Source organism: Vipera ursinii (genome assembly GCF_947247035.1).
Source record: "Vipera ursinii genome assembly, chromosome: 2".
Taxonomy (NCBI): Eukaryota; Metazoa; Chordata; class Lepidosauria; order Squamata; family Viperidae; genus Vipera; species Vipera ursinii.
In genome coordinates this window covers 46,795,915-46,823,033 of record NC_139513.1, presented here as the reverse complement: position 1 = coordinate 46,823,033, position 27,119 = coordinate 46,795,915, and the positions used below count along the sequence as shown (strand labels likewise).

At 41.8% G+C, this 27,119-nt stretch overlaps 1 protein-coding gene across 2 annotated transcripts in view; it reads right to left on the bottom strand.

Annotated features, from left to right (window-relative positions):
• GRM7 (glutamate metabotropic receptor 7) overlaps nucleotides 1-27,119 on the bottom strand; it is a gene marked incomplete at both ends in the record, with an annotated part of 531,980 nt that overhangs the window by 249,155 nt on the left and 255,706 nt on the right. For both annotated transcript variants that reach the window (XM_083355185.1, XM_083355186.1), the window contains one exon: nucleotides 14,584-14,738. In XM_083355185.1, coding sequence (XP_083211311.1) covers nucleotides 14,584-14,738 — 155 coding nt within the window. The remainder of the gene's footprint in view (nucleotides 1-14,583; nucleotides 14,739-27,119) is intronic.

Below are 27,119 nucleotides of genomic sequence, written 5' to 3'. Positions count from 1 at the left end.
ATGGTTTACCATTGCCTGTTCACATGCAATATAATTGCCATTGTCACTACAGTGATCATCCACCTCCAGCATTTTTCAGTATCACTGATGGCTAATATGAGTACCTGTTTGCTTTAGCAACTTTCACACCTTGGGTGAACTTGGTAGTGTTGTGATTCAGGGTCAGCCTGTGGGTTCGGCAGTTGGGTCGGACGACTCAGAGGAGGAGGGGGGTGTTGAAGAGCTTGCTGAGGGGGTTGGAGAGCTTGCTGAGGGGGTTGGAGAGCTTGCTGATGAGAGCCCTCAGCCAGGCCCCTCCCACCTGGTCACGACGGAGACCCAGCTGTGTGAGCCTGACAGCGTGGATGAAGATGACCCACAGCTGGCCCTGTTCAAGGACGCCCGACGCAGGAGGCAGTCAATCAGGAGTAAACAGAGGAAGGCAATGGGGCACCTCGGAAGGAGGCAGAGAGAAGCCACGCCCTGAACTGTATAAAAGGGGAATGTGTGGGAGGGCTGGTTTGCTGAAGGCAACCGCTTGAATAGTTCCTGTTTCATAGCTCCTGTTTCATGGTTGGTATCTTGTTTTGCTCTGTTTTATGTTAATAAATTTGGCAGGCTTTATTCCAGCCTCTTGCCGTTTGTAAAGGGGTTGTCCCTGCTTTTTCTGCAGGGCCGATAGCAGGCTGGTACAGAACAGGTAGGAACATACAGTATGCTCATGGCTTACATTCCGAACATTTTTTGCTGATCCCTCCCAATCCAATGAAGTAGTATAGCAGTACTCCAGAGGTGGAGGTGGAGGCTGCTATAGAGAAGGCTGCTGTCTCATCCATGACCTATGAGCTAAATGTCTGTAGAGATTCTCAATCATTCAGGTCACGGGTGTCCCAAAGGTACTTTTTCAAAAGTCAACTGGGCTTTGTTTTTTTTCTTGAAGATGTTTCGCTTCTCATCCAAAAACCTTCTTAAAAAAAAAAGTCAAGTTGCCTTTTGAAAAAACACCTTTGAGACAACCATGACCTGGATGACAACCTATGAGCTACAATCTTTTCTCCTGATTCATTTCTGAGAAGGGAAGGAATTTTAAGTAGGCCCTCCATCCAGTGGTGGGATTCAGCTGGTTCGCACCACTTCAGCAGAACCGGTAGCTACTTTTTTGTTACCCAGGCCTAGAATGGACTTTGGGATGCAGCATCCACACAGAGAACCAGTTGTTCCCATATTTGAATCCCACTACCGCCTCCACTGATGACCACACCAGATGGGAAGATTGCATTCTGGCAAAGTTTTACCTAATGTATCCCAGTGCTTTGCTTTTTTAGGAATTAAAATGTAACAACCAGGATTTTAAATAATATTATTGAATTCAATATTAATTATTGAATAATTAATTTGAGTAGGACTTTCTGTTTGCATGAGCACTCAGTGTGACCTCTGTTACGTATATGCATACCCTGCAGCACACAATATTGTTATATTGCAGAGAAGGAAGATAGCTGCTTACAGAAACTGTTACATTTTTACCCAAGTCAATCATCTGAGTACTTGGCAATCTTCCTTCTTAGATTAGAGGAAGAGAATTTGCAAGGAAAGTCCTATATTAAAGAGGAAGGGCAGAAACAGGGTCTGTAGGGTCTGAGATCAAATCTGAGCCCTGGGATGGAGGGAGAGGGGGGGATGGAGGGAGGGATGGAGGGAGAGAGAGAGAGACTTTTTCCCTTTTGCTGGTCCAGTGGTGGGGTTCAAATATATGAACAACCAGTTCTCTTTGTGGATGGTGCTTCTGGAAGTCCATTCTGGGCCTGGTCAACAAAAAAAATTAGCTACCGGTTCTACCGAAGTGGTGAGAACTGGCTGAATCCCACCACTGTGCTGGTCTTATGAGAAACAGGAGCATCAATTAACCAAAGTGAATGCCTAGCTCTTAGTTGATTGTTATTGTGAACAAAAATGTAAGAGAAGCAAAACCTTCTTTTTCTTTTACCAACTGCTATAGGATTATTGTTATTTAGGACACATTCAGAGAGGGACACATGAGCTCCACTGATTTTTTTGGGGAAAAAAAAGCTAAAAGGTCAAACTGTTTAAAACCAAGAAGAATTACATTCTAGGATAGGGAATATATCAGTGATAACTAATAGCAAACCTCACTGAACTCAAATGCTGTACACACAAGAAAATTGTGTTAACTAGTTAGGGCTGAAATGTCTCAACAGAGAAGGGAAGGAAAATATGTATAGATAGAAACTGATGAAATGTAACAGAGGTTACATTGCACATGTGTGGTTGTTACTTAGATGTGGATGATAAATTTAAGCCCAAAGTATTGAAAATGAAGCAGAGACATGATAAAAAGATCTTGTGTTATAGTACACAGAAAGAGAGAGACACTAACACAGAGAGAGTGTCTTAAACATTGAGGAATAAGCAATCTAAGTGGCACCTCTGATAGCCTGAGCAGTGGCTAAGAATGTAGAGGATTATGACTGAAGAGGTAAAAGTTCAAGTCCACCCTCAACCATGACAGTCACTAAATAATTTAAGAGCAATCTCTGCCTCTCAGTTTAACTTAAATTGATGGTGGAATACATCTCTATAAAATATTGATTCTAAAGCAGTGGTGGGATTGAAATATGTGAACAACCAGTTCTCTGTGTGGATGTCACTTCCAGAAGTCCATTCTGGGCCCGGGCAGCAAAAAATTAGCTACCGGCTCTGCCGAAGTGGTGCGAACCGGCTGGATCCCAACACTGTTCTGAAGTATTTTATTTGTATATTGCTAAATCTGCCAAGTGTCCTTAGTAGTTTAAAATTAAAACGTTCAAAATACAAAAAGAATAATGAAAACATCCTGTCATTTTTTTTAAAAAAGGCCAAAAAAAGGCCAAAAATAATCATGATTCCCGCAAACCAAAAATAATGTTGTAATAATACTGGTAACTGATTTTCAAGAGTACTGGAAGAGTACTGTCTTTATATGTCTTCTAGAAAAATATTAAGGAAGTCTCTTAAAGTCCCCTTAGAAGCTAGTCTCCTTTACTAATATTATTTTTCCAAAATAATAATGTGTCAAAAGATCAGAACCAGAACTGAAAAGAAAATCTCCTGTCCTTGGCCTCCCTCATATCACAAAAATATTCCCAGGTAGAAGACAGTCTTGCAAACACTTGGATGTCAGAGAATTTGGGGTTGGTATCTCCCTTAACCTGTCATCATCAGGATCAGTTCAAATAACTTCTTCAAGCTCTCATATACTGTGTCATTCAGAGCAAGGAAACTCTGTGTATTGCCAGCTAAAATCTCAAAAATCTTATGAGATCATCAACATCTTGTGAGAATTTGCAAGATTTTAACCATGGTTTAAAAATTAGTTTAGTTTAGTTTAGTTTATTAAATTTGTATACCGCCCTTCTCCCGAAGGACTCAGGGTGGTTAACAGGGCAAATATAAATAACAGTACAAAAATTAAAAAGGAATTAAACAAATGCCCAATTAAAAGTTACAATAACAATAAAAACAATAAAAAAACCCATTAAAAAACCCTAACATTCCCCATCAGGCCAGACCAGCTAATTCAAATAAGTGGGTCTTCAGCCCGTGCCAGAAGGAGCGAAGGTCCAATGCCATCCGGAGCTCAACCGGCAGTTGGTTCCATAATGCCAGAGCGCCCACAGAGAAAGCCCTCCCCCTGGGGGCCACCAGTCGACATTCCCTGACCGGAGGCACCCTGAGGAGGCCCTCTCTGTGGGCCTTTTATTTATTCCTTTTATTCTCAGTTTATAGAAGCATAGAAAGAGGTTATGGGTGGCATCCCATTGCTGACTCTAATATAAAACTCAAATGGGAAAAGAATTTCCAGCTACCTACGGTTTCTTATAGTTGGAACTGCAACACATTTTCTTAATATCTTGGAAAACTATACTAGCATACATAGACTGATTCTTAGGTACTGTTTCACACACAAGCTTACACAGACACAGGCATTCTCACGATTTGGAACAACCTCTTTGCACAAGGATGCTCTCATGATTCCTTACAGTATAGATTTTTTAAAAAAAAGTTATTTAGAAATTTTCTTGAGTATGCGTGCAAGCACACACACACACACACACACACCACCACCACCAAAAAGGGGGAGGGAACCTGTTGTATCAACTATTTTTAAATTTATCTTCCTGCCCCTAAATAAGATTTGGTAAAACTATCTGGAGAAAATGCAGATGGTTTTATTGATTTTTGTTGGTTAAATATGGGTACAGTTTATTGCTTGTCAATACTAAGCAGCTCTGATTAAGCAGAGCTTGTAAACAGAATGCCTTATAAACTGATTATTATATGAATGCTGTCTCCTTGTTTCTTACAAATAATTACATCACACAAGACCAGGCTATATTAAGACTCATATAAAGTCATAATTTAGGCATATACTGATAATCAGTCTTTTGGACAATGACAACTATGTTCCACCAGCATGTCACTTGGTATATGCTAATGGAATTCTTTCAAAATAACCAATACAGCATCTGTTTGCTATTAGTCAAATGCATTGGAACTATGGATACTTCAGTAATGTGAGATTTTAATTGCCAAAAATGTTACCTTTTGAATTCAATCTAGGTGAGTCACCGGGACCAGCGGTTTAGTCTTGTGAGCTGTCAGACTCATGCCGGAGTTCACCCTCAAGGAACTTCTCTGAATGTGTCTGGTGAAAGAGATGTTCCCTCAGGATGGGCTCCAGCACAAGTCTGAAACCTCTGAAGATTAAACCTCTGGTCCCAGTGATTGATCCAAATTGGATCCTGCAACATTATCCTGGGACACGTATATTTCATTTGAAACATAGCCTTCTATTAAAATCCCAAAGTATCAGTCTCAGTTTGATTATTTTATTTATTTATAAGACATGGTGTTTCCAGAGAAAAAAGAAGGAACCTGCCCCACTTTACATCAGGGAGGACTGTGTGGAGAGAGTTTCCTCCTTTAAATTTCTGGGAGTCTACCTCTGTGAAGATCTGACCTAGAAAGTTAACACAACCCAGGTGGCTAGAAAGGCCCAACAGAGGCTTCACTTTCTTAGGGTCTTGTGGAAGAACAGGGTAGAACAACGGCTAATGACCCTCTTTTACCAGTATACTATAGAGAGCATCCTCTTGTATGGTATTGTGGTTTGGTATGCTGGTCTGACAGCCGCGGACAGGAAAGTATTACAGAGGGTAGTGAGCACAGCACAAGACATTGTGGGCTGTCCCGACACCACTGGATGACATCGCCAGGGCTCGTTGCCTTGGAAGAGTGAGGAAGATTCTCAGGGATGACTCACACCCTGGACGGTATCTCTTTACTCTCCTACCATCCAGTAGGAGATATAGTAGTATAGCCAGCCGTACCAACAGGCTGAAAAATAGCTTTTATCCGTGGGCTGTTAGGCTTTTAAATGGGACATAATCTCTGTGAACGTATGCAGAATTGACTTGGGAGGCCGGTGTGTGGTGTAGTTGGTTCACATGATGTGGTAGGATGGAGGGTTTGTTGTCACTGTGTGTTGGGGGGAGAGAGCACGGGGGGAGGCTCAGCTAATCTCAATGTACACATGTTGTACTTTGACAATAAAGGTTTGTTTGTTTGTTTGTTTATTTATTTATTTATTTATTTATTTATTTATTTATTTATTTATTTATTCATTCATTCATTCATTCATCCATCCATCCATCCATTCATTCATTCATCCATCCATCCATCCATCCATCCATCTAACTCAACCAAGTGATTCTGGGTGGCTTATAGTGATACGACCTAATCTGTTTTAGCTCCTTGCAAAAAAAAAAAAATACTAAGCAGTGCAAGATGATTACCACTTAGATGGGAAAACACTAAAAAAGCCTAGGCCTGTGGACTAAACTGGATAACTCAAGGGGAAAAAAATAGAAAAAAACAATGTCATGCCACTTTCATATTCTTGGAGATAAGGCTACCTGGTTGTATCCACTAAGTTACCAACATTTGAGCTTAATTTGAAGGGAACATAATCTTTCATATCTGTCCATCTCAAGATAATTTCATTCCAAGCTCAGTGGCTTCTAAGATGTATTATGCTTACAAGTCCTGAAGTGTATAGTCATTCTATATGGCAGATTGGAAAAAAAAATCAGTAGAATCCAGAATGGCTTTAAAACTCTTTGAAGATATCATTTTGAATGCAAGTTTGATACTAAAGGCTTCTCAACTCTCAGATTATTCTCTTTTCTAAGTGTGAACAGAAGAGGAGTGAAAAAAAATCTCACATTTAACAATAAAGTGTGCTAATCTTATATTTTAATTAATAAACACTTTGAAAAATTATACTTATTTTCACTGAAAAATATTTTCAGTTGTACAGTAACTGCTCATTTATGTTTTATTTACTGATAATAAATAGTTTTTCTGAAGAAGAAAAAAAGGACCAATCTGTATGGTATGCATGGAGCTTATTTTTAGTCGTTTTACCACGCTTTGTCTTGTAAAACCACTGGAAAGCTCATAAGCAAGAAAAATGATGAAATAAAACTTCAAGTATAAAACAAATTGCCATATAAACACAAAAGCCATAATATTTTAAAAAAAATATTTAAAATGCAACATGTACAGCATTGCAATAATAATAATAATAAAATATTTTCATCATTTGGTTTAACACTCATCATTTGACTTAAACACATGGAAACTCACAATTATTACTGCTGGTTTATTTGCCTTCCAATATAGATGTATATTGTCTCAGGAATATCTGGATATACATATATGATCTTAAAATGTCCCTTCCCATTTCAATTTGATATACAGTCTAATGATAAAACAGAAAATATGGCAGCTTCATTCATGTTTCTGCAAAGCTTCCTCAATAAGGTTGAGATAGGTAAAAAAAAAGCAGTGTGGCTTAATAAGCACTTCTATAGAAATGTGACTGAAATCTTCTAATTAAGATATGAATCCTGAGGTTCTTATGACAAGTATCAAAAAACTATTGACAACTACCCCTGGCAGAAATAATACCTTTGCACTGGTCTATAATTTATTTATTTATTTTTATTTTAATTCCATTTATATCCCACCCTTCTCCGAAGACTCAGGGCAGCTTACAAGCTTAGCAGTAGCCTTCATTCTATGTATAAGCCTGCTTATTAGGGCTTTCACACACACCCCAAGCGGCATTATTACAAAGTCAGCTTATTACCCCCAACAATCTGGGTCCTCATTTTACCCACCTCGGAAGGATGGAAGGCTGAGTCAACCTTGAGCCTGGTGGGATGCGAACCTGCACTAATTGCAGGCAGCTGGTGTTACTTAAGGAGGCATTAGCCCACTGCTCCACCAAGGAGCAGTTATAAAAGATGTAGGCACCAAGAAATGAGTAGTGATCATTCATGAAACACAAAGATTCCCCTGGTCCACATTGAAAAACTACCACTTTGCTCCACATTTAAGCAAATCCTGCTTCCTGAACTTTGTAGACAAAACAAGGAGAGGTCAGTGTTGAGAAAATGTATCTGATGGTTGGTTGGTTGGTTGATTGGATGGATAGATGATGGACAGATGGATGAACGGACAGGTACTGTACGTGTTAAATAGATGCAATAGACAGATTCAAGAAAACTGAATTAATTGACTAAATAAATTTCTAAAGTTCATCCAAAAACAAAAGCAAAATCTTGTCATATCCTTTGAGACTCACAAGTCAGCGGAAGCCTATTAAAGCAGATTCCATACCATCATATTTGGATCTCAAAAGAACCATTATTCATCCATCATTTTCCCTAAATGCTTAGGAGAGAAATAATGGATGTTAGTTAACAGCAATGACAAAACTGAGAAGTTGTCAGGAATAGCTGTTGGAAACTTTAACACTTGCTTGTGCCAACTAACACATGAAAACCAAGCCATCAAAGAATAAGTACGATAGCCTGTTTCTCTAGTTTTGAAAGGAGGAAAGGATGGGAGTGTAGCAATATTTTGAAGGAAAACATAAAAAGAATGTTACATGATAATTTGGCATCAGCTTATTCCTTGCCTATTATAATTCAGTTACAGATAGAAAACAAGGGGAAGAAAATAACAGGAAACAGCCTAATTATCAGGGACAAAACATAATATTAATATTTTTTGACTAAGGATTTAGAGTCCTTCAATTATATCCACATTGTTCTGTCATAATGTCAATTCATTTTCTTTATTGCCCAGCTCTGAACAGTGCAATGTACAAATTAAAATAAAATTAAATTAATAGCCCCAAAACAGTTTAAAATTTAAAATTTAAAACCTTAAAAACCCTCAGTCCAGGCCGGCTAAGTCAAATAGCCAAGTTTTTAGGTCCCGGCGAAACGAGCAAAGGTCGGGGGCAATCCGGAGTTCCACAGGCAGCTGATTCCATAGGGCAGGCGTGCCCACCGAGAACGCTCTCCCCCTGGGAATCGCCCGCTGGCACTCCCTGACCGGCGGGACCCTGAGGAGGCCTTCCCTGTGGGAGCACACAGGACGATGTGAAGTGGATGCTGGCAGCAGGTGCTCCCTAAAATAATCCAGACCCATGCCATTTAGGGCTTTATAGGTCATCACCAGCACCTTGAATCTCACCCGGAGGGCAACTGGAAGCCAATGCAGCTCGCAGAGAAGAGGCGTTACATGGGAGTATTGGGAGACCCCCATCACAACTCGCGCGGCCGTACTCTGCACCAGCTGAAGCCTGCGGGATTATTTATTCTTTATCACCAGGTATATTTGAGTGATTTGCATTTCTAACCAGCTGTAAGATTGTTGTAGAACACTAGAACTCTTTAGGAACTTGGCTTTTACATAAAACATTGTTCAGTTACTGTATAACAAATCAGAAGAAAATTTCATGTAAACAACTACATTTTAACAAACATTTTCTGGAAACACTCTTAATTACCTGCTAATCTTAATAATATTGAGAAGAAAATATCCATTTCTATATCCAAACTATATCATCTTTAAAGACTTTGTCCTTAGTCCTATCTTCTTTACAAGACCCCAAACTTTACTTGTAGTTTATTTGAGAAGGAAGATCTGGCAAATATAGAGAGATTATAATGAATGGTGGGAAAGTCCACCTCTATTAAAACACCTTCTGGTAACAATGGACCTCTGGGATTAAGATGCTGTGAGAGATTAATAATCCTTATGTTCAAACAAATCTTAAAAAGTAATTATTAGGGAAAAGAGCTAGTTGATTTCATGATTTATGCCATTCTGAACATATGGAGGAGGAAATGGAATAATGATTTTGTACTTTGGCACATCTGAGACTTTCTATTATATAGCCTTTAGTGATTAAACAATAAAGCCTCAATGACATTTCCAGAAGACTGTGATTCTCTTATGTACTACTTCCCTTTCTGGCAGGGCTAGAAATACAAAAAAGTTTTCTTCCATGTGATTGTTTTGAGTTCCAACAGAATGTTTAAAAAGATACCAAGCTATATTTCCCATACTGCTTGTTCCAACAAGTGAACAAGGAGTTTATAGAAGCCATGTGAGTGGGAAACTGTTCATGTGTTCAAATATGCATCAGATCAATTGCCAAGGTAACAGTAGTAATTGACTAATTGATTATTTGTCATGGCATTTCTTAGCAACTTATTCTTTATCTTAGTTTGGTTTTACACGTTTTAATGTATTTATTATTTGTTTTTAGCTCTCTTGTATGCTTCTCAGAGTCCCTTGCTTATGAGACAGATGCTTATGTAAATTGGTTTTATAAATAAATAAACCAACCACATAGATATTTTTCCAAGATGATCTTTTTCACAAGCTAGCCCTTCAGATGTATTCCTCACTTCTGCAATCAAGCCCATTCATCTTGCCGCTGAACATTTGCTTCCCTTATTGCCTTCCATATTTTAAGATTCTACAGACTCCTCAAGTGAGCTAGGAGTTTATACAAAGATCTACAGTATTTGTTTGCTTTCTTAGCTATCTATTGGTGTTCTCAGGAGTCTTCAACACCAAAGTTCAAAAATGCCAATACTCTTTCTGTCCTGCTACAGAGGTCCATTTTTAATTCCCATAGAGAATCAAAGGGACAATCATTTCCTGCATTTTAATTCTTGTAGGTATAAACACATCAAGACACCCAAAATACATTTTCTAAGGACTTCCTAACTACCTTACCAAGTGCATCTTTTCTGCTTATTTCTTGTTAACTCTAAAGATGATTGATGCACTGGTTATCATTAGCATGATCTTTTTAATATTTAATCTTAGCCTCATTTTTTCCCCCTGTACTCCTTCGGTTTCATTACTAAAGCTAGCGGATCATCTGCATTTACATTTGACAGAATAGTGGCATCAGGATAATGCAGGTTACTGATGTTTCTTATCTAGTTTTAAAACTGTCATTTTCTTCCAATCCACCCTTCTTCCATATATATTCAGGATATAGGCTGAATAAATATGGACTGTACAGCTTTATCTCAATCCTTTGCTGACTTGGAACTGACAGTGACTTCCTATCCTATCCTGTGTATAGGTTTCTCATGAGTACATTTTCCTAAGGTCATTACTATGGCCAAAATCTGTCTCACCTAAAACAGTCAAATCAATTTGAAAATACAAAACAAATGTATTAAGCCCGCAAACAACAACAATGTACACCAAGTTCCCAGCAAAGCACTGGTAGCTTGCTAAAGACTCCTAAAGCAAATGCAGAACCAAAGTTTATATATCTTTGGCCTACAGACAAAGGCCATTACAGCATGATGTTGAAGGGCTGTTGATAAAGGCATCTGGGTGACCTTATTTACATCTTCCTACTAGTTTAATATGCTAGCTGTGCTATTTTTAACATATGATCGGTGAGTATAAAAAATTGGTTTACCGGGCTAAGGGAATTAGGTTTATGTAGCCTAATGAAGAGAAGACTTAGGGAGACTTGATAGCAGTCTCCCAATACTTGAAGGGCTGTCACAGGGAAGAGGATGTCAATTTAATTTCCATAACACCTGAATGCAAAATAAGAAGCAATGGGTGGAAGCAAGTCAGAGGGAGACCCAACCTGAAAATAAAGAGGAATTTCCTGACAGTGACAACAATTAATCAGTGGAATAACTTGTCTCACAGAACTGTGGAGATTTACAAGAAAAGATTGAACAACCATTTGTCTGGGATGGTATAAGGACTCCTGACTTGGGTAGAAAGTTGGACTAGAAGACACCAAGGTCCCTTTCAGTCGCCTGATTCTTCCCCCTGTTGCCACTCAGGGTTAATCACATTTGCTATTAATGTCTTATTACAAGGACCTCTTTAAGCAATTCACATGTATTGCGGGGGCAGGGGACGGCATCTCATAGGTTTGGTAGTGAATACAGCTCACATGTGAATGGGGAGGTACCTTTTACCATTACATCCTCCCATTTCTTTTCCATGCCTTTTCCATGTGGAATATAGTGGAGGGGTTAAAGTGCCCAAAAGGAATGAGTATTTTTACAGCATCTATACTGAGTAGAACAGAAAGAACAAAACATTTTACACCAGCATTATATATACTGTAAACATAAAGAGAAACACAAGAAAAATTAAATACCTAGGACAACAACTTGTGTTCTAAATTAACTAGTCTACTTGAGCAACAGATTGTGCTTGTTTGTGTATAATAGCAATATCGAGTTGTATGGGAGAGAAATCTTTTACTGCCATAGCATTCCATACTTTACACGGTTAACACAATCAAATGCATTTCTTTAATGCATGAAGTACTTGACTTCTGATTTTGTATTCTTTGGCTTTTTCAATTACCTATAATGCATCATGATTAATGACGCTTGTTCCTTGGCCTTTTCTAAAATCAGCTTGAACATCTGGCATTTTTCTTTCTATGCAGGGCTCTAATCCCTAACTGATGATCCTAAGCATTGTTTTTCCAAGATGTGAAATTAAGGATTTTATACAATAGTCTTCATACTTTAAATCTTCTTTCTTTGATATGTAGGTTGACCTCTTCTAATCTGTTGAATACTGTATCATTCTCATTCTCCAGATTTGCTGGTATTGTTAGAATCTTTACTGATTACCCTTCTTGACAAGTTTCTGCAAATAATACATTAGTTCCAGTAACTTTCGGACGAGGTAATAACTAGAATGCTGTTCTCCTCATCTTCTAGAAGTACATGTTCCAATAGATATTGACATACCTATTGTACAGAATCTCAGTACAGTCCTTCCATGTTTCATCTTCTTTGAATACAATATTAAGTATCCTTTAGCACATCAATTTGAGGCTGGAACAGCCTTCTGAATTCAGAGACTTTTGGAAAAGTTTGTTTTGCTATGTTTGTTTCCAGCTATAGTGTATTTACAGATATCATTGTAATACTGCTTCTTGCCTGATCGATCAGCTCTGTGTAATTTTTTTATGAAATTCCTTCTTGAGATCTTTGTCTTTCCAGGTTTGGGCTTCTTCTTCTGTGCAATTTCCATCATCTGTTCTTATATCCAATTTGCTCTCTTCTGTTTTTTTTTTTTTTTTGTTTTCTGGCAGTATTCATCTATTTGTTTTCTTCATTCATCTATATGAACATTTTGGTATCACTCCACAATTCCTCTGGGTCTCTATCCAATGGTGTTCAGGACTTCAAAGTTCCATGTTCCACTTTGAAATGATGGATATATACTCACCCTGGAAACTGCTTGCATTTTTTTTAACCTTCCACTTTAGCCTAACTTGAAATTTGCACATGAACAATTCATGATCTGTTCCATAATTGCCCTTGGATATATTAATATTTTGATTGAGTGTTTCCATCTCTTTGTATCAGTAATATAGACATCTATTCTTCTTTGTTATCTTTCTGGTGATGTCCATGTATGTAGGCATTGCTTCAGTTGCTTGAAGACTGTATTAGTTACAAAGAAGTCCTTGGATGGGCAGAAACTGGTAAGTCATTATCTTGCTTCATTTCTCTTTCTTGGGCCATACAATCCAACTTCATTTTCATCATTACTATTTTGAACTTTGGCATTTCATTTTTCATACACAAAGAACATATCTTGCTTGCACGTTCTGTACATTTCAGATTGGACTTGAGCACAAAACTCATCAAGCTGCTGTTCTTCTGGCTCAATGGTTGGAGCCTAAGCTTGGATAACCATCATATTAAAGGGTTGTCTGCAAAGGCTAATTGATATTATTCGGTCATTGACTTCATTGTACTCTAATACCATCTTTGCTATATCTTTCCTATGAAATCAAAGCCATCCTTCTTTTTTGTTTTGTTTTTTTATGTTCTCAGTAGTGAATAGTATGATCTTCTGACTGAAAGGATCCAACTTCACTCTATTTCAATTCGCTGATGCCTAAAATGTCAATGTGTAGTCAGTTCATTTCATCTTTCATTTTATTGACCTTTCCCATGCACATGCTTCCTGTGTTCCATGTTCACTCTATATTTTTGTTTTTGCATCTTTTTTTCCTGCACAGCAATAGCAGCAACTAGATGTCCCAAACCCTTTAATCTAGTTCTATCATAAACACCATTAGTACTGTGAAAGTTCCACAGTTGTTCTTTAGTAACGTATTGAGTATCATCTGACCTGAGAGGTTCAATCATCAAGCATTAGGTCATTAATCACTTTAGATTATCTATCCCTGTCATTTTTGGTAAAGTATAGTAATGATTTACCATTATTTTCTCCTAACCAATATGATTTCATTGCTATTGTCATTATCTCTAATATCATCCCATATTGCTGCTGCCTACTAGAGATTCCTGCTTGCTTTAGCTAGGCAATTGGAGTGATCCCCATAAGTGAAAGCATGTATACCCTCATGCTGGTTTACTATTTCATAAGCATCCTTTGCTCATTATCCTTATCCCCATCTCTACCACCACCAATGAAGCAGCAAAGGTGGTTTTGAGGTAGGAGCTGTAGTCCTGCAAGTAACAGAATCATATACTTGGAAACAGAGTCACCTTATAAGGGAGATGGGTGGCAGAGAAAGTTAACAAAAAACAACAACAACAGAGAACAAAATACAAGAGGAGTTGAAGTACAACTACTCCAGATGACCAACACTTCTTTCATACCAGACTTGGGAAGCACCCAGGAACAAAAAGGAAAACTCCTGACAAACAGGCAGATATCTGCATACAGAATCCTGGATACTGTTAGAGAATCTGCTGTGGGTTGTTATATATCTGACTCTGCATTCATCAAGAGTCTACATCAGCACTCCACACTTTATGGTACTGGTGTCTTGTATGAAATATGACTATAGCATTCCCAGCAAAGCACCTGCACTTCAGATATCTACTATGCTGTTTATTTCGTGCCATCAGAAGTGATTCAATGCATCAACTGCAAACATCTCAAGCCTTTTTTAAAACAATGTTTAAAGAAAAAAACACAACCCTACTTATAGAAGTAGCAGAATTTGGAAAGGAGGTAGATCAGCATAATCGCTCCTCTCCAACTAGGTTGCCTTGATGTTAGCTTTCTGAAGACTGTGATGTATGAAAAATATCTTTATATGGATTCAGTTTGTACGGACTGCCTTTATGTAAGTAAGGAAAAAAAAGTATACATGGAGGCCAAAAGAATAGTAGGGCTTACCTTCAATGGTTGCTCGCTTAGGCAGGATGGTGATTGCTCCCTCTGCAACATCTTCTTGTTGAATTACTGGAGTCATTTTGGAACCCCAGGTGTCTGAAGCCACCCACAGAAAATGACCAACTTGATCAGCCCTTTTTGCCGCTGCAAGGATTTGTCTGTAAAGAGAAAACAGTTATCATTCTCAGGGGAGAAAAAGCAAAAGAGTATTTATTCATATGGTGGAACATTCACCAGCAGAAAATAATTACCTAATGAGCCAAAACAATGAATCCTACAGACTGGAAAATCAGATTTCTTTTAAAAAAAAACCCAACCCACAAACAACTTAGTTGAATAAGAACTGCTTATTATTGTCTTGTGGCTTGTACCATTAGCTGAGAAACTTAATACAGTTGAAAATGCAGAAATATAATTTAGAAATTAAGCATTATTTCTTAAATAACACCATATTCCATAAATCAAATCATATTGCAGATGTGCATAGTGTTCATTAGTACTACTGATGCTTGCTAAACCATGCAATATACTTTCCATCCTCATCTTTGGGTCTTCTGGAAAAGTACTAGTTTCAATGGAAGGATTTCTAGCATAAGGAAAGATAGAAATGTGCTTAAATGACATTTTAGTTGAAACCTGACTAATTCATACTATGCAAAGGGACAATAAACCTGTTCATACAAAATTTGCTAATTCAATAGCATAAACATTTCTAAAAATGACTATTTAATTTAATTTAATTTAATTTAATAATATTTCTATACCGCCCTTCTCCCTGAGGACTCAGGGCGGTTCCCAGGGCAAAAGTAGAATACAAAATACAAACATTAAAAAGAGATTAAATAATTGCCCAAGTTTAAAACAATTACTATTCAATTATAAAACCCCAAGGATAAAATTAAGAATACAAAAAATAAAAAAAAACCCACCAATCCCCATCAGGCTAGGCCGGCTTGTACAAACAAAAACATCTTGAGATCGCGACGAAAGGAGCGAAGATCGGGCGCCATCCGGAGCTCTACCGGTAACTGATTCCACAGCTCCGGAGCGCCCACAGAGAAGGATCTCCCCCTGGGGGCCACCAATCGACATTCTCTGATCGGTGGCACCCTGAGGAGGCCTTCTCTGTGGGAACGCACAGGGCGCAGGGAGCTTGATGCCGGCAGCAGATGTTCCCTGAGGTACTCCGGCCCCATGCCATTTAGAGCTTTGAACACCATTACTAGTACCTTGAATCTCACCTGGAAGGCAACTGGCAACCAATGCAGCTCACGGAGCAAAGGTGTAACATGGGAGTATCGGGAGACTCCCAACACAACTCTCGCGGCTGCATTCTGTACCAGTTGGAGCTTCTGGGTGGTCCTCAAGGGCAGCCCCATGTAGAGAGCGTTTAGGAGGAAGCATACATTGTAAAACAGTGTATTAGGAAAATACACACAAAAAGCACACATTGTTTTCATAGTATAGCCCAGTTTGAATTCTGTTCTGAGATTCTACTAAAGAAATTTGTGGAAGATAATACTGTAGTTATCCTAGACTCCAAAAGACCTTTTTGCCTTCTATATTGAAAGTTATAAAGTGCTGCATTCCTGTCTCTAGTGATAAACTTCTGCCTTCTCCATTTACAATTGTAAAGTTCTGCATTCCTGTGATAAACCTCTGCCTCCTGCTCCATTTACAATTGTATATAACAAGACTTGTCTCCTGTAATTGCCCTTGCCTCAAGATATGACTTCCTGTCTCCTGTAATTGTCCTTGCCTCAAGTTATGCCTTCCTGTGATAATGTCTCCTGTAATTGTCCTTGCCTCAAGTTATGCCTTCCTGTGATAATGTCTCCTGTAATTGTCCTTGCCTCAAGTTATGCCTTCCTGTGACAACCCTTGTCTTCTCTGTTAGCATTTGTATACGATAAGCTATGCTTTATTGTTTCCTGTAATGACCTTTGCCCTCTTCATTAGCAGTTCTCTGTTAGCATTTGTATACGATAAGCTATGCTTTATTGTTTCCTGTGATGACCTTTGCTCTCTTCATTAGCAGTTGTATGCAATGAGTTATGTTTTCCTATGACCTTCCATATGTTGCTCTCTCATATGTGTACTTCCCCCTCCCTGATGAAACTGCTCAATAAAAGAGTGCTGTGCAAAGCTGTTAGGGGGGCAACACCATCCACCCCGGGCACTCTGTGCTCTCTCACCTTGAACAAACTTGTGTTGGTGCCTCAGTTTGTCCTAGGATCCTGTTCCTGCACTATCGCAGTTCCCAAGTGTGACCGTTGGAACGTCCGGCACACTGGGTCGGTGGCAAAGGGCAAAATCCTTCCATATTCAAGGTGTTCACCCTTGCGAGGGTCCCTCTAAATTCTCACCCCTGTTACGGGGCTCTAAGAGTTGAGGCCGGAACCCTGATCGGTCACTCGACGCAACATAATACCATTAATGATTATTAGTCTTGAAAACTATACAGTCACCTTAGTATCAATTGCAAGGAATACAAGTAGATACTCAGTTGTGAGCAGTTTGATTAAAGGGGTATGTGTGTGTCTGATTGCATATCCCACAATGGAGCTGTCGGGCCTCGGCAGCCCGACACACGAGGGGGGGCCCCTCCACCCCCCCCGGCACACCCGGCTTCCCTCCCACCGACCCCACCTGGTTCCTGCATGGTCCGGAGAGTCCAGAGGCCCGCAACGCTCCCCTCGTCTGGGCTTGAGACACAGGTACCACGGGAGTACAGCGATCTCGCAGATGTCTTTGATGAGAAGGAGTGTGACGCCTTGCCACCCCACCGCCCTACGGACTGCGCTATTGAACTGGAGCCAGGGGCAAAATTGCCGAAACCCCGCATGTACGCAATGGCACCCCGGGAGATGCAGGAGCTCCGTCAATACATAGACAAGAACCTGCGGAGGGGGTTCATCCAGCCCGCTCGGTCTAGGATGGCGGCCCCTGTCTTGTTCAGAGAGAAGAAAGACGGGACCCTAAGACTGTGCGTTGATTATCGGGGGGTCAACGCGGTATGTGTGGAGCACTTGTACCCCCTCCCTTTGGTGAAGGACCTTTTAGCTCATTTGGCTACGGGCCGGGTGTTCACCAAGTTAGACCTAAGGGAGGCATACTACCGTGTCCGGATAAAAGCCGGTGATGAATGGAAGACGGCGTTCAACTGCCCGTTGGGGAGCTTCCAGTTTAGGGTAATGCCGTTTGGCCTGCAAGGAGCCCCCGCGGTATTCATGCAGTTGATTAACCAAGTCCTGCATGACCATTTGTACCGGGGGGTCCTTGTCTATCTTGATGACATCCTCATATATACGTCTACGCTGGAGGAGCATGTCGCCTTAGTGCGGAGTGTGCTGACCAAGTTGAGGGACGCCCGGTTATATGTGAAGCTTTCTAAATGTGAGTTTCACAAGCCCCGGCTGGACTATTTGGGGTATCGGGTGTCCTCCAGCGGGGTGGAGATGGACCCGGGGAAAGTGGAGGCTATCCAACAGTGGCAAGCCCCACGGACCCGGAAACAGTTGCAGAGTTTTCTAGGCTTCTCTAACTTTTATCGGCAATTTATTCCGCATTTCGCTTCCATCGCCCTGCCGCTCACGGACCTACTGCGGACTAAACAGATGGCAACATCGCCACGGCCAGGGCAGAAGCTTGCGTGGACCACTACATGCCAGCGGGCTTTTGAGGCGCTCAAGGCGCAGTTTGCCAGGGAGCCCGTTCTGCAACACCCGAACCCTGACCTGCCCTACGTAGTACAGGCTGATGCAAGCGACGTGGCTGTTGGAGCTGTTCTTCTGCAACGGCATGCGAAGGGAGGATTGCGGCCCTGCGCGTACGCCTCCAAGAAGCTAACGACCGCGGAGAGGGCTTGGGCTATCTGGGAGAAAGAGGCCTTTGCGGTCCGCTGGGCCCTGGGGACTTGGAGACACCTCCTGGAGGGGGCTAGCCAGGAGTTCGAGGTTTGGACGGACCATAAAAACCTGGAAGCCCTGCAAACACCCCGCCGACTGTCCCCGAAACACGTACGGTGGGCCCAGTACTTCCAACGCTTCCGGTTTCGCCTCAAGTACGTGCCTGGGGGTAGGAATTTCCTGGCGGACGCCTTGTCTCGGCTACCGCAGTACGATTGCCGGAAGGAGGAGGTAGTGCAGGCACTGGTACCGCCGCCCCGCCCGGTGGAGGAGACGGAGCACAGGGCCAACACCGTGACAGACGATTTCCTGCGGACGTGTAAGGGAGCGTTGGCGACCGACGACTGGATGCGGACGCACCCCGACACCCTCTCGTTGCGGGATGGTTTAGCTTGGCACGGGGCCAGGTTGTATGTGCCTGCAGCGGCACGACATCAGGCACTCTACCAATGCCATGACGCTAGGCAGGCAGGTCATTACGGGTTCGTGAAAACCCTGCATCTGGCCCGCCGCCAGTTCTGGTGGCCAACCATGAGACGGGACATTGAAAGCTATGTACAGAAGTGCCGCATTTGCGCAACCACTAAGCCCTCTACCAAGAAACCGGCAGGCCTCCTGCAACAGGTGGCAGACCCCGTAAGACCTTGGCAGGACATTGCAATGGACTTTGTGGTTGAGCTACCGGAAAGCAGGGGTTATAACGTGTTGTGGACAGTGGTAGACTTGTTCTCGAAACAAGCCCATTTCATCCCCTGTAAGGGATTGCCCTCGGCCCGTCGGTTGGCCTGGTTGTTCGTCCAACATATCTATCGCCTCCACGGGGTGCCACGACGTATCATCTCCGACCGCGGGGTACAGTTCACGGCCCGGTTCTGGAGGGAGTTCGTGCGTTATATTGGAGCAACACAGGGTCTGAGCTCGGCGTACCACCCAAGCACGAATGGAGCCGCGGAACGTGCGAACGCGGCGGTGGAGCGATACCTGCGTTGTTATGTGTCATACCAACAGACCGAATGGGTAGACTTGTTATCCTTCGCGGAAGTTGCCTACAACAACGCAGTGCATAGCAGCACTGGGTTCTCCCCCTTTAAAGTGGTATCTGGTTACGAGTTTGTTCCTATCGCAGGGTGCGATCAGGGGGCCCCAGCATCCTGCACACCTGGGGCGTGGATGCTCCGGTTGGAGGAGGTGTGGGGGGTAGCTAAGAAGGCGTTAGAGCGAGCAGCAGAGTCATACAAAGAGCAGGCGGACAGGAAAAGACGGCCGTTTGCACCTCCCAAAGTAGGTGATCTCGTCTACCTCTCTACAAAATACCTGCGGCTGCAGGTGCCCTGTAGAAAGCTAGGACCCAAATACCTCGGACCCTTCAGAGTTATACAGGTAGTCAATCCCGTCACCGTCAGACTCCGGCTACCTTCTCTACTTGGAAAGATACACCCCGTTTTCCACAGCAGCCTGCTGAAGCCTGCTACGACCGCCTCCGCGGCGGCAGGGGAGGGCGGCCCGGGACCTGTACAGGGCAGTCACTATGAGGTACAGGAAATCCTGGACTCCCGAAAACGACGGGGGCGGGTGCAATACTTGGTGCTCTGGAAGGGGTACCCCATGGAGGAGGCCACCTGGGTACGGGAAGAGGATGTGTGTGCACCACGCCTTCTCCGTGCTTTCCACCGGAAACACCCGGGGAAGCCGGGGGAGACCTCGGGGGGGACAGTTGATCACGTTACGGATTGCTCACCTCTCTCTCCTTGCATTCCAGGTGGGCCCCTGGTAGAAGGGGCAGCATGTCGGGCCTCGGCAGCCCGACACACGAGGGGGGGCCCCTCCACCCCCCCGGCACACCCGGCTTCCCTCCCACCGACCCCACCTGGTTCCTGCATGGTCAGGAGAGTCCAGAGGCCCGCAACGCTCCCCTCGTCGCCTCCGGACGCGCCGCGGCTGCTTCCTGCGCCCGGCGGCGCGTCATCCCGCGGCTCCCCGGCGTGGAAGGCTCCGAGACCCGAGCCTTCTCTTCTGGCGCTTCCGGATGCGCCGCAGCTGCAGCCCTCGCCTGGCGACGCGACTACGCGCGGCTCCCCGGCTCGGCCGGCTCCGGGGCCCGCGTCGCCTCTTCTGGTGCTTCCAGGCGCGCCGCGGCTGCCGGCCTCGCCCTGCGGCGCGTCTGCGCGCGGCTCTCCGACTCAGACGGCTCCGGGACCTGCGCCGCGGCCTCTGCTCCCTCGGAATGCGCCGCGGCTGCTGTGCTCGGTCGGCGGCAAGTGCGAGCAACGGACCCCGGCCTGCAGCCTGCCCGGTGGAGGCCTGAGCCGGCTCAATGTCTCTGCGGCCAGGGAGGACTCCGACGCCATGCCTACACGGGACTGTGTGGCAACGCCGATAGGGGATGGGTCCCTCCCCCCTATGGTGTCCGGGTGGCTGGGTGACAGGGAGCTTCGGGGGTGGGTGCAGCAGGGAGTGGGTGAGGGAAAAGGGCACGGTGGTGGCGACACGTTGGGGGGGCCTTACCTGCCTGAGCGACGGGCGAAAGGCCTTGTAGGGGAGGCGTGGAGAAGTTATAGGGAATGGGAGGGTGGAGGCATGTTTGGGTGGAGTTTGGGTGGGGTTTTTGGATGTGTATATAGCAGCGTTGGGTGCAGATAGCAGCCAACGCTGGCTTTGTTTCTCGTTGCGGCTGTTGCTCTGAAGAATAAAGTGCTTCTAGACTGCAGCAGAAGTCTCTCGTTCCTGTGTTCGGCACCTACCCTGCTTGTTGCAGGACGAGGTTTGACAGGAGCAAGGTCTTGTTTTAAGGCAGGCATGTCAAACTGCTGGCTCACGGGCCGGATGCATCATGCCAAAATTGCACTATTGCAAGCAATGGGGAAAAAGTTGCAATACATTGCATGATGTCATGTGTTGTCACAAGTTTGACATGCCTGTTTTAAGGGATGATAGTGAATCCAGGTCTTATGCTATGGCAAAAGTACCAGCATAACTAGGGGCATGAACATTTTTTTTCTAAGTAGGTGTGAGTCCCACATAAATTTATCCTGGACAACATCTGCTCAACCTGAGAGGGTTCTTGAAAGCTCCTCATATTTCTATAGGATTCTTTCTTTTTGAATTGTTATATGGCTAAAAAGTCAGGAGAACCTTTCAGATAGCTAGGGACAATAAGGAAAGGCCAGACCTCTTCCAAGCAATATTAACTATATCCTGCAAATGGGGGACAAGCTAGATCAGATGGAAGAACTGGCTTCAGAAAATCTTCAGCAATCTCAAGTGCACCAAAAATCACAATGTTGTCAGTATTTTAACCAGGACAGAAAGAATTACTATATATTCCTTCCTTTGCCAGCAAATTACTAGCTGAGTAACAAGGGGCTTTTTAGTGCAACAGTATTTATGATCATGGGAAGAAAATGCTGGACAAGATGGACCAAGAATGAACTTAGGATAGATCAGGACCTACCAGAGATGTACTATATAAGTAATTCACAATGAATTACCAAGTATTTCTAACGCCCAAATAATGATAATATTCAATAAGCATCAAATGAGCTTTCTCAACTAATTCTGGTTGCATGAATGAAGAAATTTTAGGATCTATATGAAGCAACTGTCAACTCAAGGTCTGCATTTAATAAAATAAAACAAATTCTGGACTCAAAGCAGCTTGAATGTAATTTATGTCTTTTACACTTCTAGCTACTAATAAAATTACATTCATTCTCATAGGCTCAGCTGAAGAAATAAGAGCCAATTTTAATTTGAATATTTTTCTTACAAAATGACTGCCATGAAAGAAGATTATTTATCCATAAAATGGCTGCTGGATTGGGTTTCATCACAATATATGTACAGGTAGTTCTCAACTACAACTTTTCATTTAGTGACTATTCAAAGTTTTAACGGCGTAATTGTTTTTCATATTTACGACTGTTGCAGAATGCTCAGGATCACATGATCAGAATTTGGATGCTTGGCAACTGGCTTGTATTTATAATGGTTGCAGTGTCCCAGGGTCATGTGACCACCTTTTGCAACTTTCTGACAAGCAAAGTCAATAGGGAAGCCAGACACACAACCAGGTTGCTAATGTCAAGTTTCCCACATGTGGGCTTTTCAAGTGACTCTGAGGCATTGTTTACCTTAAAAGTCCTTTATTAGCCTAATACACTGGCAAATGCTTGCTCTAAGGAAGCTGGAATCTGAAATCTCCACCCCTTGCACAGTACAATTCTCCACCTTTCTAATTTTGTCATTAATCATATTCTCCAATTAATTTAAAGAATCAGTTTCCCTTCCATTAGAAAATCCACCAAGGCCTTAACTTCTTAGTTAGAGATGGCCTTGAAAAGTGCAATCCTACTCGTTCCCCCTCCTAACCTTAAACTAAATGTCTAAAGCAATACACAAGTTTAACATATGAAATGGCTACTTCTTCATCTCTTGTCAATCATTAACATTCGATGTTAGCAGCGTTGACATCCGGCCCCCCTTACAAAAAGGATAGATCTTGTAAACAAAACACAAGTTAGGAACTGGCTTTTGGTTTGTTGGGGTGTTTCTCATAAAACCTCTTGATAAGTCTGTCAGCTTTCACATCAGTAGATTTCACCCAAATGGCTTCAGACAATTGGTATCCCTTCCATTGTAGTAGGTATTGCAATTTTCCCTTAAAGATTCTAGAGTCAAGAATATGTTTCACTTCATAATGGATCTGACCTGCTACCACAAGGGGTCCAGGTGCTTTCTTAGTGGGAGGTCTTAAAGTGGAGGTTCAAAAAGGTTTCAGCAAGCTACAATGGAACACCGGGTAAATTTTCCCCAAAGGTCTGGGTAGTTTCAATTTTACTGTGACCGGGTTGATGATTTTCACAATGGGGAAAGGCCCCAAGAATTTCGGTCCCAATTTCTTATTGGGTAGTTTAAGGCGTAAGTATTTGGTCGACAAATAGACCTTTCCCCAACTTGGAATGTTCTTTGGAGAGCTCTCTTTTTGCCAGCTTGCTTTTTGTAGGTCTCAAAAGTCTTTTTTAAGGCCACCTTTGTATTTTTCCAAACTTCTTCCCAACCCCTCACCCAGTGATCAAGAGTCTGGGAAGTGGAGGGTAACTGAGGGTATTCCAGTATGGGGTTGAATTCTTTCCCTGTGGCTACACAGAAAGGAGTGTAGCCAGTGCTGCTATGTACTGAATTATTGTAAGCCACCTCTGCAAAAGGGAGGAGGTCGGTCTAGTTCATTTGTTGGTAAGAGACGTAGCATCTAAGGTATTGTTCCACCATTTTGTTGGTGGATACTGCGGCTCCGTTAGTAGCCAGGTGAAAAGCAGTTGATAGACCTTGAGATAATCCAATTAATTTAAGAAAGTTTCTCCAAAATTTTGCTGTGAACTGCACCCCTCTGTCCGAAATTATTCGCTTGGGGCACCATGTAGTCGATAGATATGTTTTAGGAACAACTTAGTCAAGCATTGAGCCGATGGAAGTCCTTTGCAGGCAATAAAGTGAGCCTGTTTTGAAAATAGGTCTATCAGATTCCAGCTTGATGTCAAGTTTCTGACGTATGGGCTTTTCAAGTGACTCTGAGGCATTGTTTACCTTAAAAGTCCTTTATTAGCCTAATACACCGGCAAATGTTTGCTGAAATCTGAAATCTCTGCCCCTTGCACAATATATTAAAACACAATTCTCCTCCTTTCTAATTTTGTCATTAATCATATTCTCCAATTAATTTAAAGAATCAGTTTCCCTTCTGTTAGAAAACCCGCCAAGGCCTTATCTTTTTGGTTAGAGATGGCCTTCAAAGGTGCAATCCTACTAGTTCCCCTTCCCAACCGTAAACTAAATGTCTAAAGCAATACACAAGTTTAACATATGAAATAGCTACTTCTTCATCTCTTGTCAAGCAATAACATTTGATGTTAGCAGCGTTGACAGCTAACTTGACAACTGCAGAGATTCACTTAACAAGTGTGGCAAGGAAAGTCATAAAATGGGGAAAAAACTCACTTAACAATTGTCTCACTCAGCAACAGAAATTTTCAATTCAGTTATGGTCATAGGTCAAGGACTACTTGTACCGTTGTTGTTTTTTTTTGTGGAGGCAAACTGCTGAAGTTCTTTCCCATTGCCCCTTATTGATCATGGTTACCTCAAGCTTTCCACACAGAACCACTAATTTTATTTTCTAAATATGTTTATATATTCTGTTTTGGATCCAGAACTATTCTGATAATAAAGAGAGTAATGTTTGCTTCACAGCAAGTCATCTTCCTATATGTTTTAAATTAAAAGATTCTTTTCAAGTACAGTGAAGTGAACCACGTAGCTAAGGATAACAGTTATGTCTATGAGCTAGAATATGAGTCACTAAGCATAATCTTTTAATTTAATCAAGTTAGAGACACCTGAGGAAGATTGATCAAACTGTATTTGGTTCAGGCTAATGGAGGTAGAAATCATTGTTCCACTTAGGAAAAATAAATGTGTAACACTGAATACAATTATTTATAGCCATGACCAGACAAAAATTAGACAGAGTATTCTCAGTCAGAAATTTGTTCAAAGATATACTTTTAGATACTACTAATCCATGAGATTTTCACTGGCCAAGAAAGAAAAATGTGGTTTAATTTGCTTGGTAAAAAATAAAATAATGCAGCAGGAAGATGCCATTCAACCAAGTTATTGCAATAGTCTAATGAAGTTCATCACATATGCAAAATTACACTTGAATAATTCTCACTTCTTCATCACAAACAGCCTGGAAGATTATTCAATCAACCAAAACATTGTTTCCAAACCTAGCAGAATCCCATTTTCCTACATACTATTTTTTATGAAATTACTGTTCATTGATCCATCTAAAATTATTTTCAGGGGCACTATTGATTCTTAGAAAGAGAATCAAGCATAATGACTACTCTTGTTTCATTTCTGAGTTGTAATTCAGAAATGAGAACACAAGAAACATTGCTTGAGCATCTAGCAAGAACGGAATGAATAAATTTGGGAATAACTACACAAGTCCAGGCATTCATTCTATTTGAACTAATACACCATTCAGTTCTACCCTGGTGTTAACAAAGAGGCAATGAATGAAAATATTTGAATGCATTATATTTCCCTCCTCCCCACCTCCTTATACTATGCAGAAATGTCAGATGAATGATCCCATATAATTCTTCAAAACAAAATCTTCAATATATATTATATTCTAACAGACTGAGGTACTTGCTAATTCAAAGGGGGGAAAAAGATCACATTCCCTAACTTCCTACCAATTTCCTGTATGCTATCCTGAAACAAAGCAGTGAAAATTCATTGGTTACAAAGACAACAGAATATTAATGAGTGTACCAAGAGAAAAATTGTTTCTGTGATCCACAAAACTGTTTAAAAAGAATAGTGCCAGGCCTGAAGACACACACACACACACACACACACACACACAGAGCACCAATATGGTGTGATTATAGAGTACGGCAATATTTATTTTTGTTTTTGCTATTCTTGGAAATATTTTTTTTTAATTTTTTCCTTTATCCTAGTATATCAAGACGATATACAAATGGAACTGATACAACAAAATCATAAAATATCACAATAGCAACATATCCAAACTATACACAATAAAACCAACATTAGGCAAGTCTTCTCTTATGTGAGGGCAACATGTGGCCTTGCGGTGCATTAGATATGAAACCATGAAAATACCCTGAAATTTTGCATTAAGTAGGGGATTTATTTCCCAGTGATAACCAATATGAAAATTCTCTCTTAACCTGATTGAATGACTCAGGGGCAGAAAAAAAGTAACTTTGTGAGGCCTGCCTGGCATTGTATTCTTAGAATCATGGAATTGGGGGAAGAGAAAATGGACCAGCTTCACTCCTTGCTCTTAGGGCATAATATGACATTTATAAAAGAGCCAAGAACAGGTTGTTGTCCCCAAATTTGGGTCTTAGCCTGGTGCCAACGCTGATGAAGACTATCAGACATGAGGTGCAGGATTGATCTTCTTTTGCTTCAGCAAAAAGGGGTCCCAGCCAGCAAAGTGCCAGGATCCAGAACAAAGGATTCAACAAGCTTTTATACAGTTTCTCAAGGCAGGATAAAGAAACATTGTCTAATAGGCTTTTAAAAAATTATTTAAAGGGTCCTCTATTGGCTCCACACCATCCCTATTTCTAAGTCTTAACCAATAAACACTTCAAAAGTTATCTAACAGGTATTCTATTGGCTCTACTTCAACCATATTCCTAAAAGTTAATAGGCATCTTCTGTTGACTCTGTCTTAGCCTTATTCCTTATCTTAGTAATATGTCTCACATGATATACCTGACAGTCAGCTCATGCTTTCTACATTGAAAGGAGTCCCACCTAGCCACACTCCCTCTTCCTTTATCTTTGTTATGCAGGCTTTGAAATATGAATCTCCTCCCTTCCTTCTGAGTTCATGCATTTTACAGCAAATGGCCCTACAGCAAATGGCCCATCAAGTTATGGCAACAGTCCTAGCTGTGCTATCTCTCTATATCTCTCTTTTGCCTTTCAGCTTATCTGCTTTTCTAACTCTGCTGCTTTCTATTGAAGAATAACAAACTAAAGAAACCTTGGAAATCATTTACTCTAAGCCTCCATCCA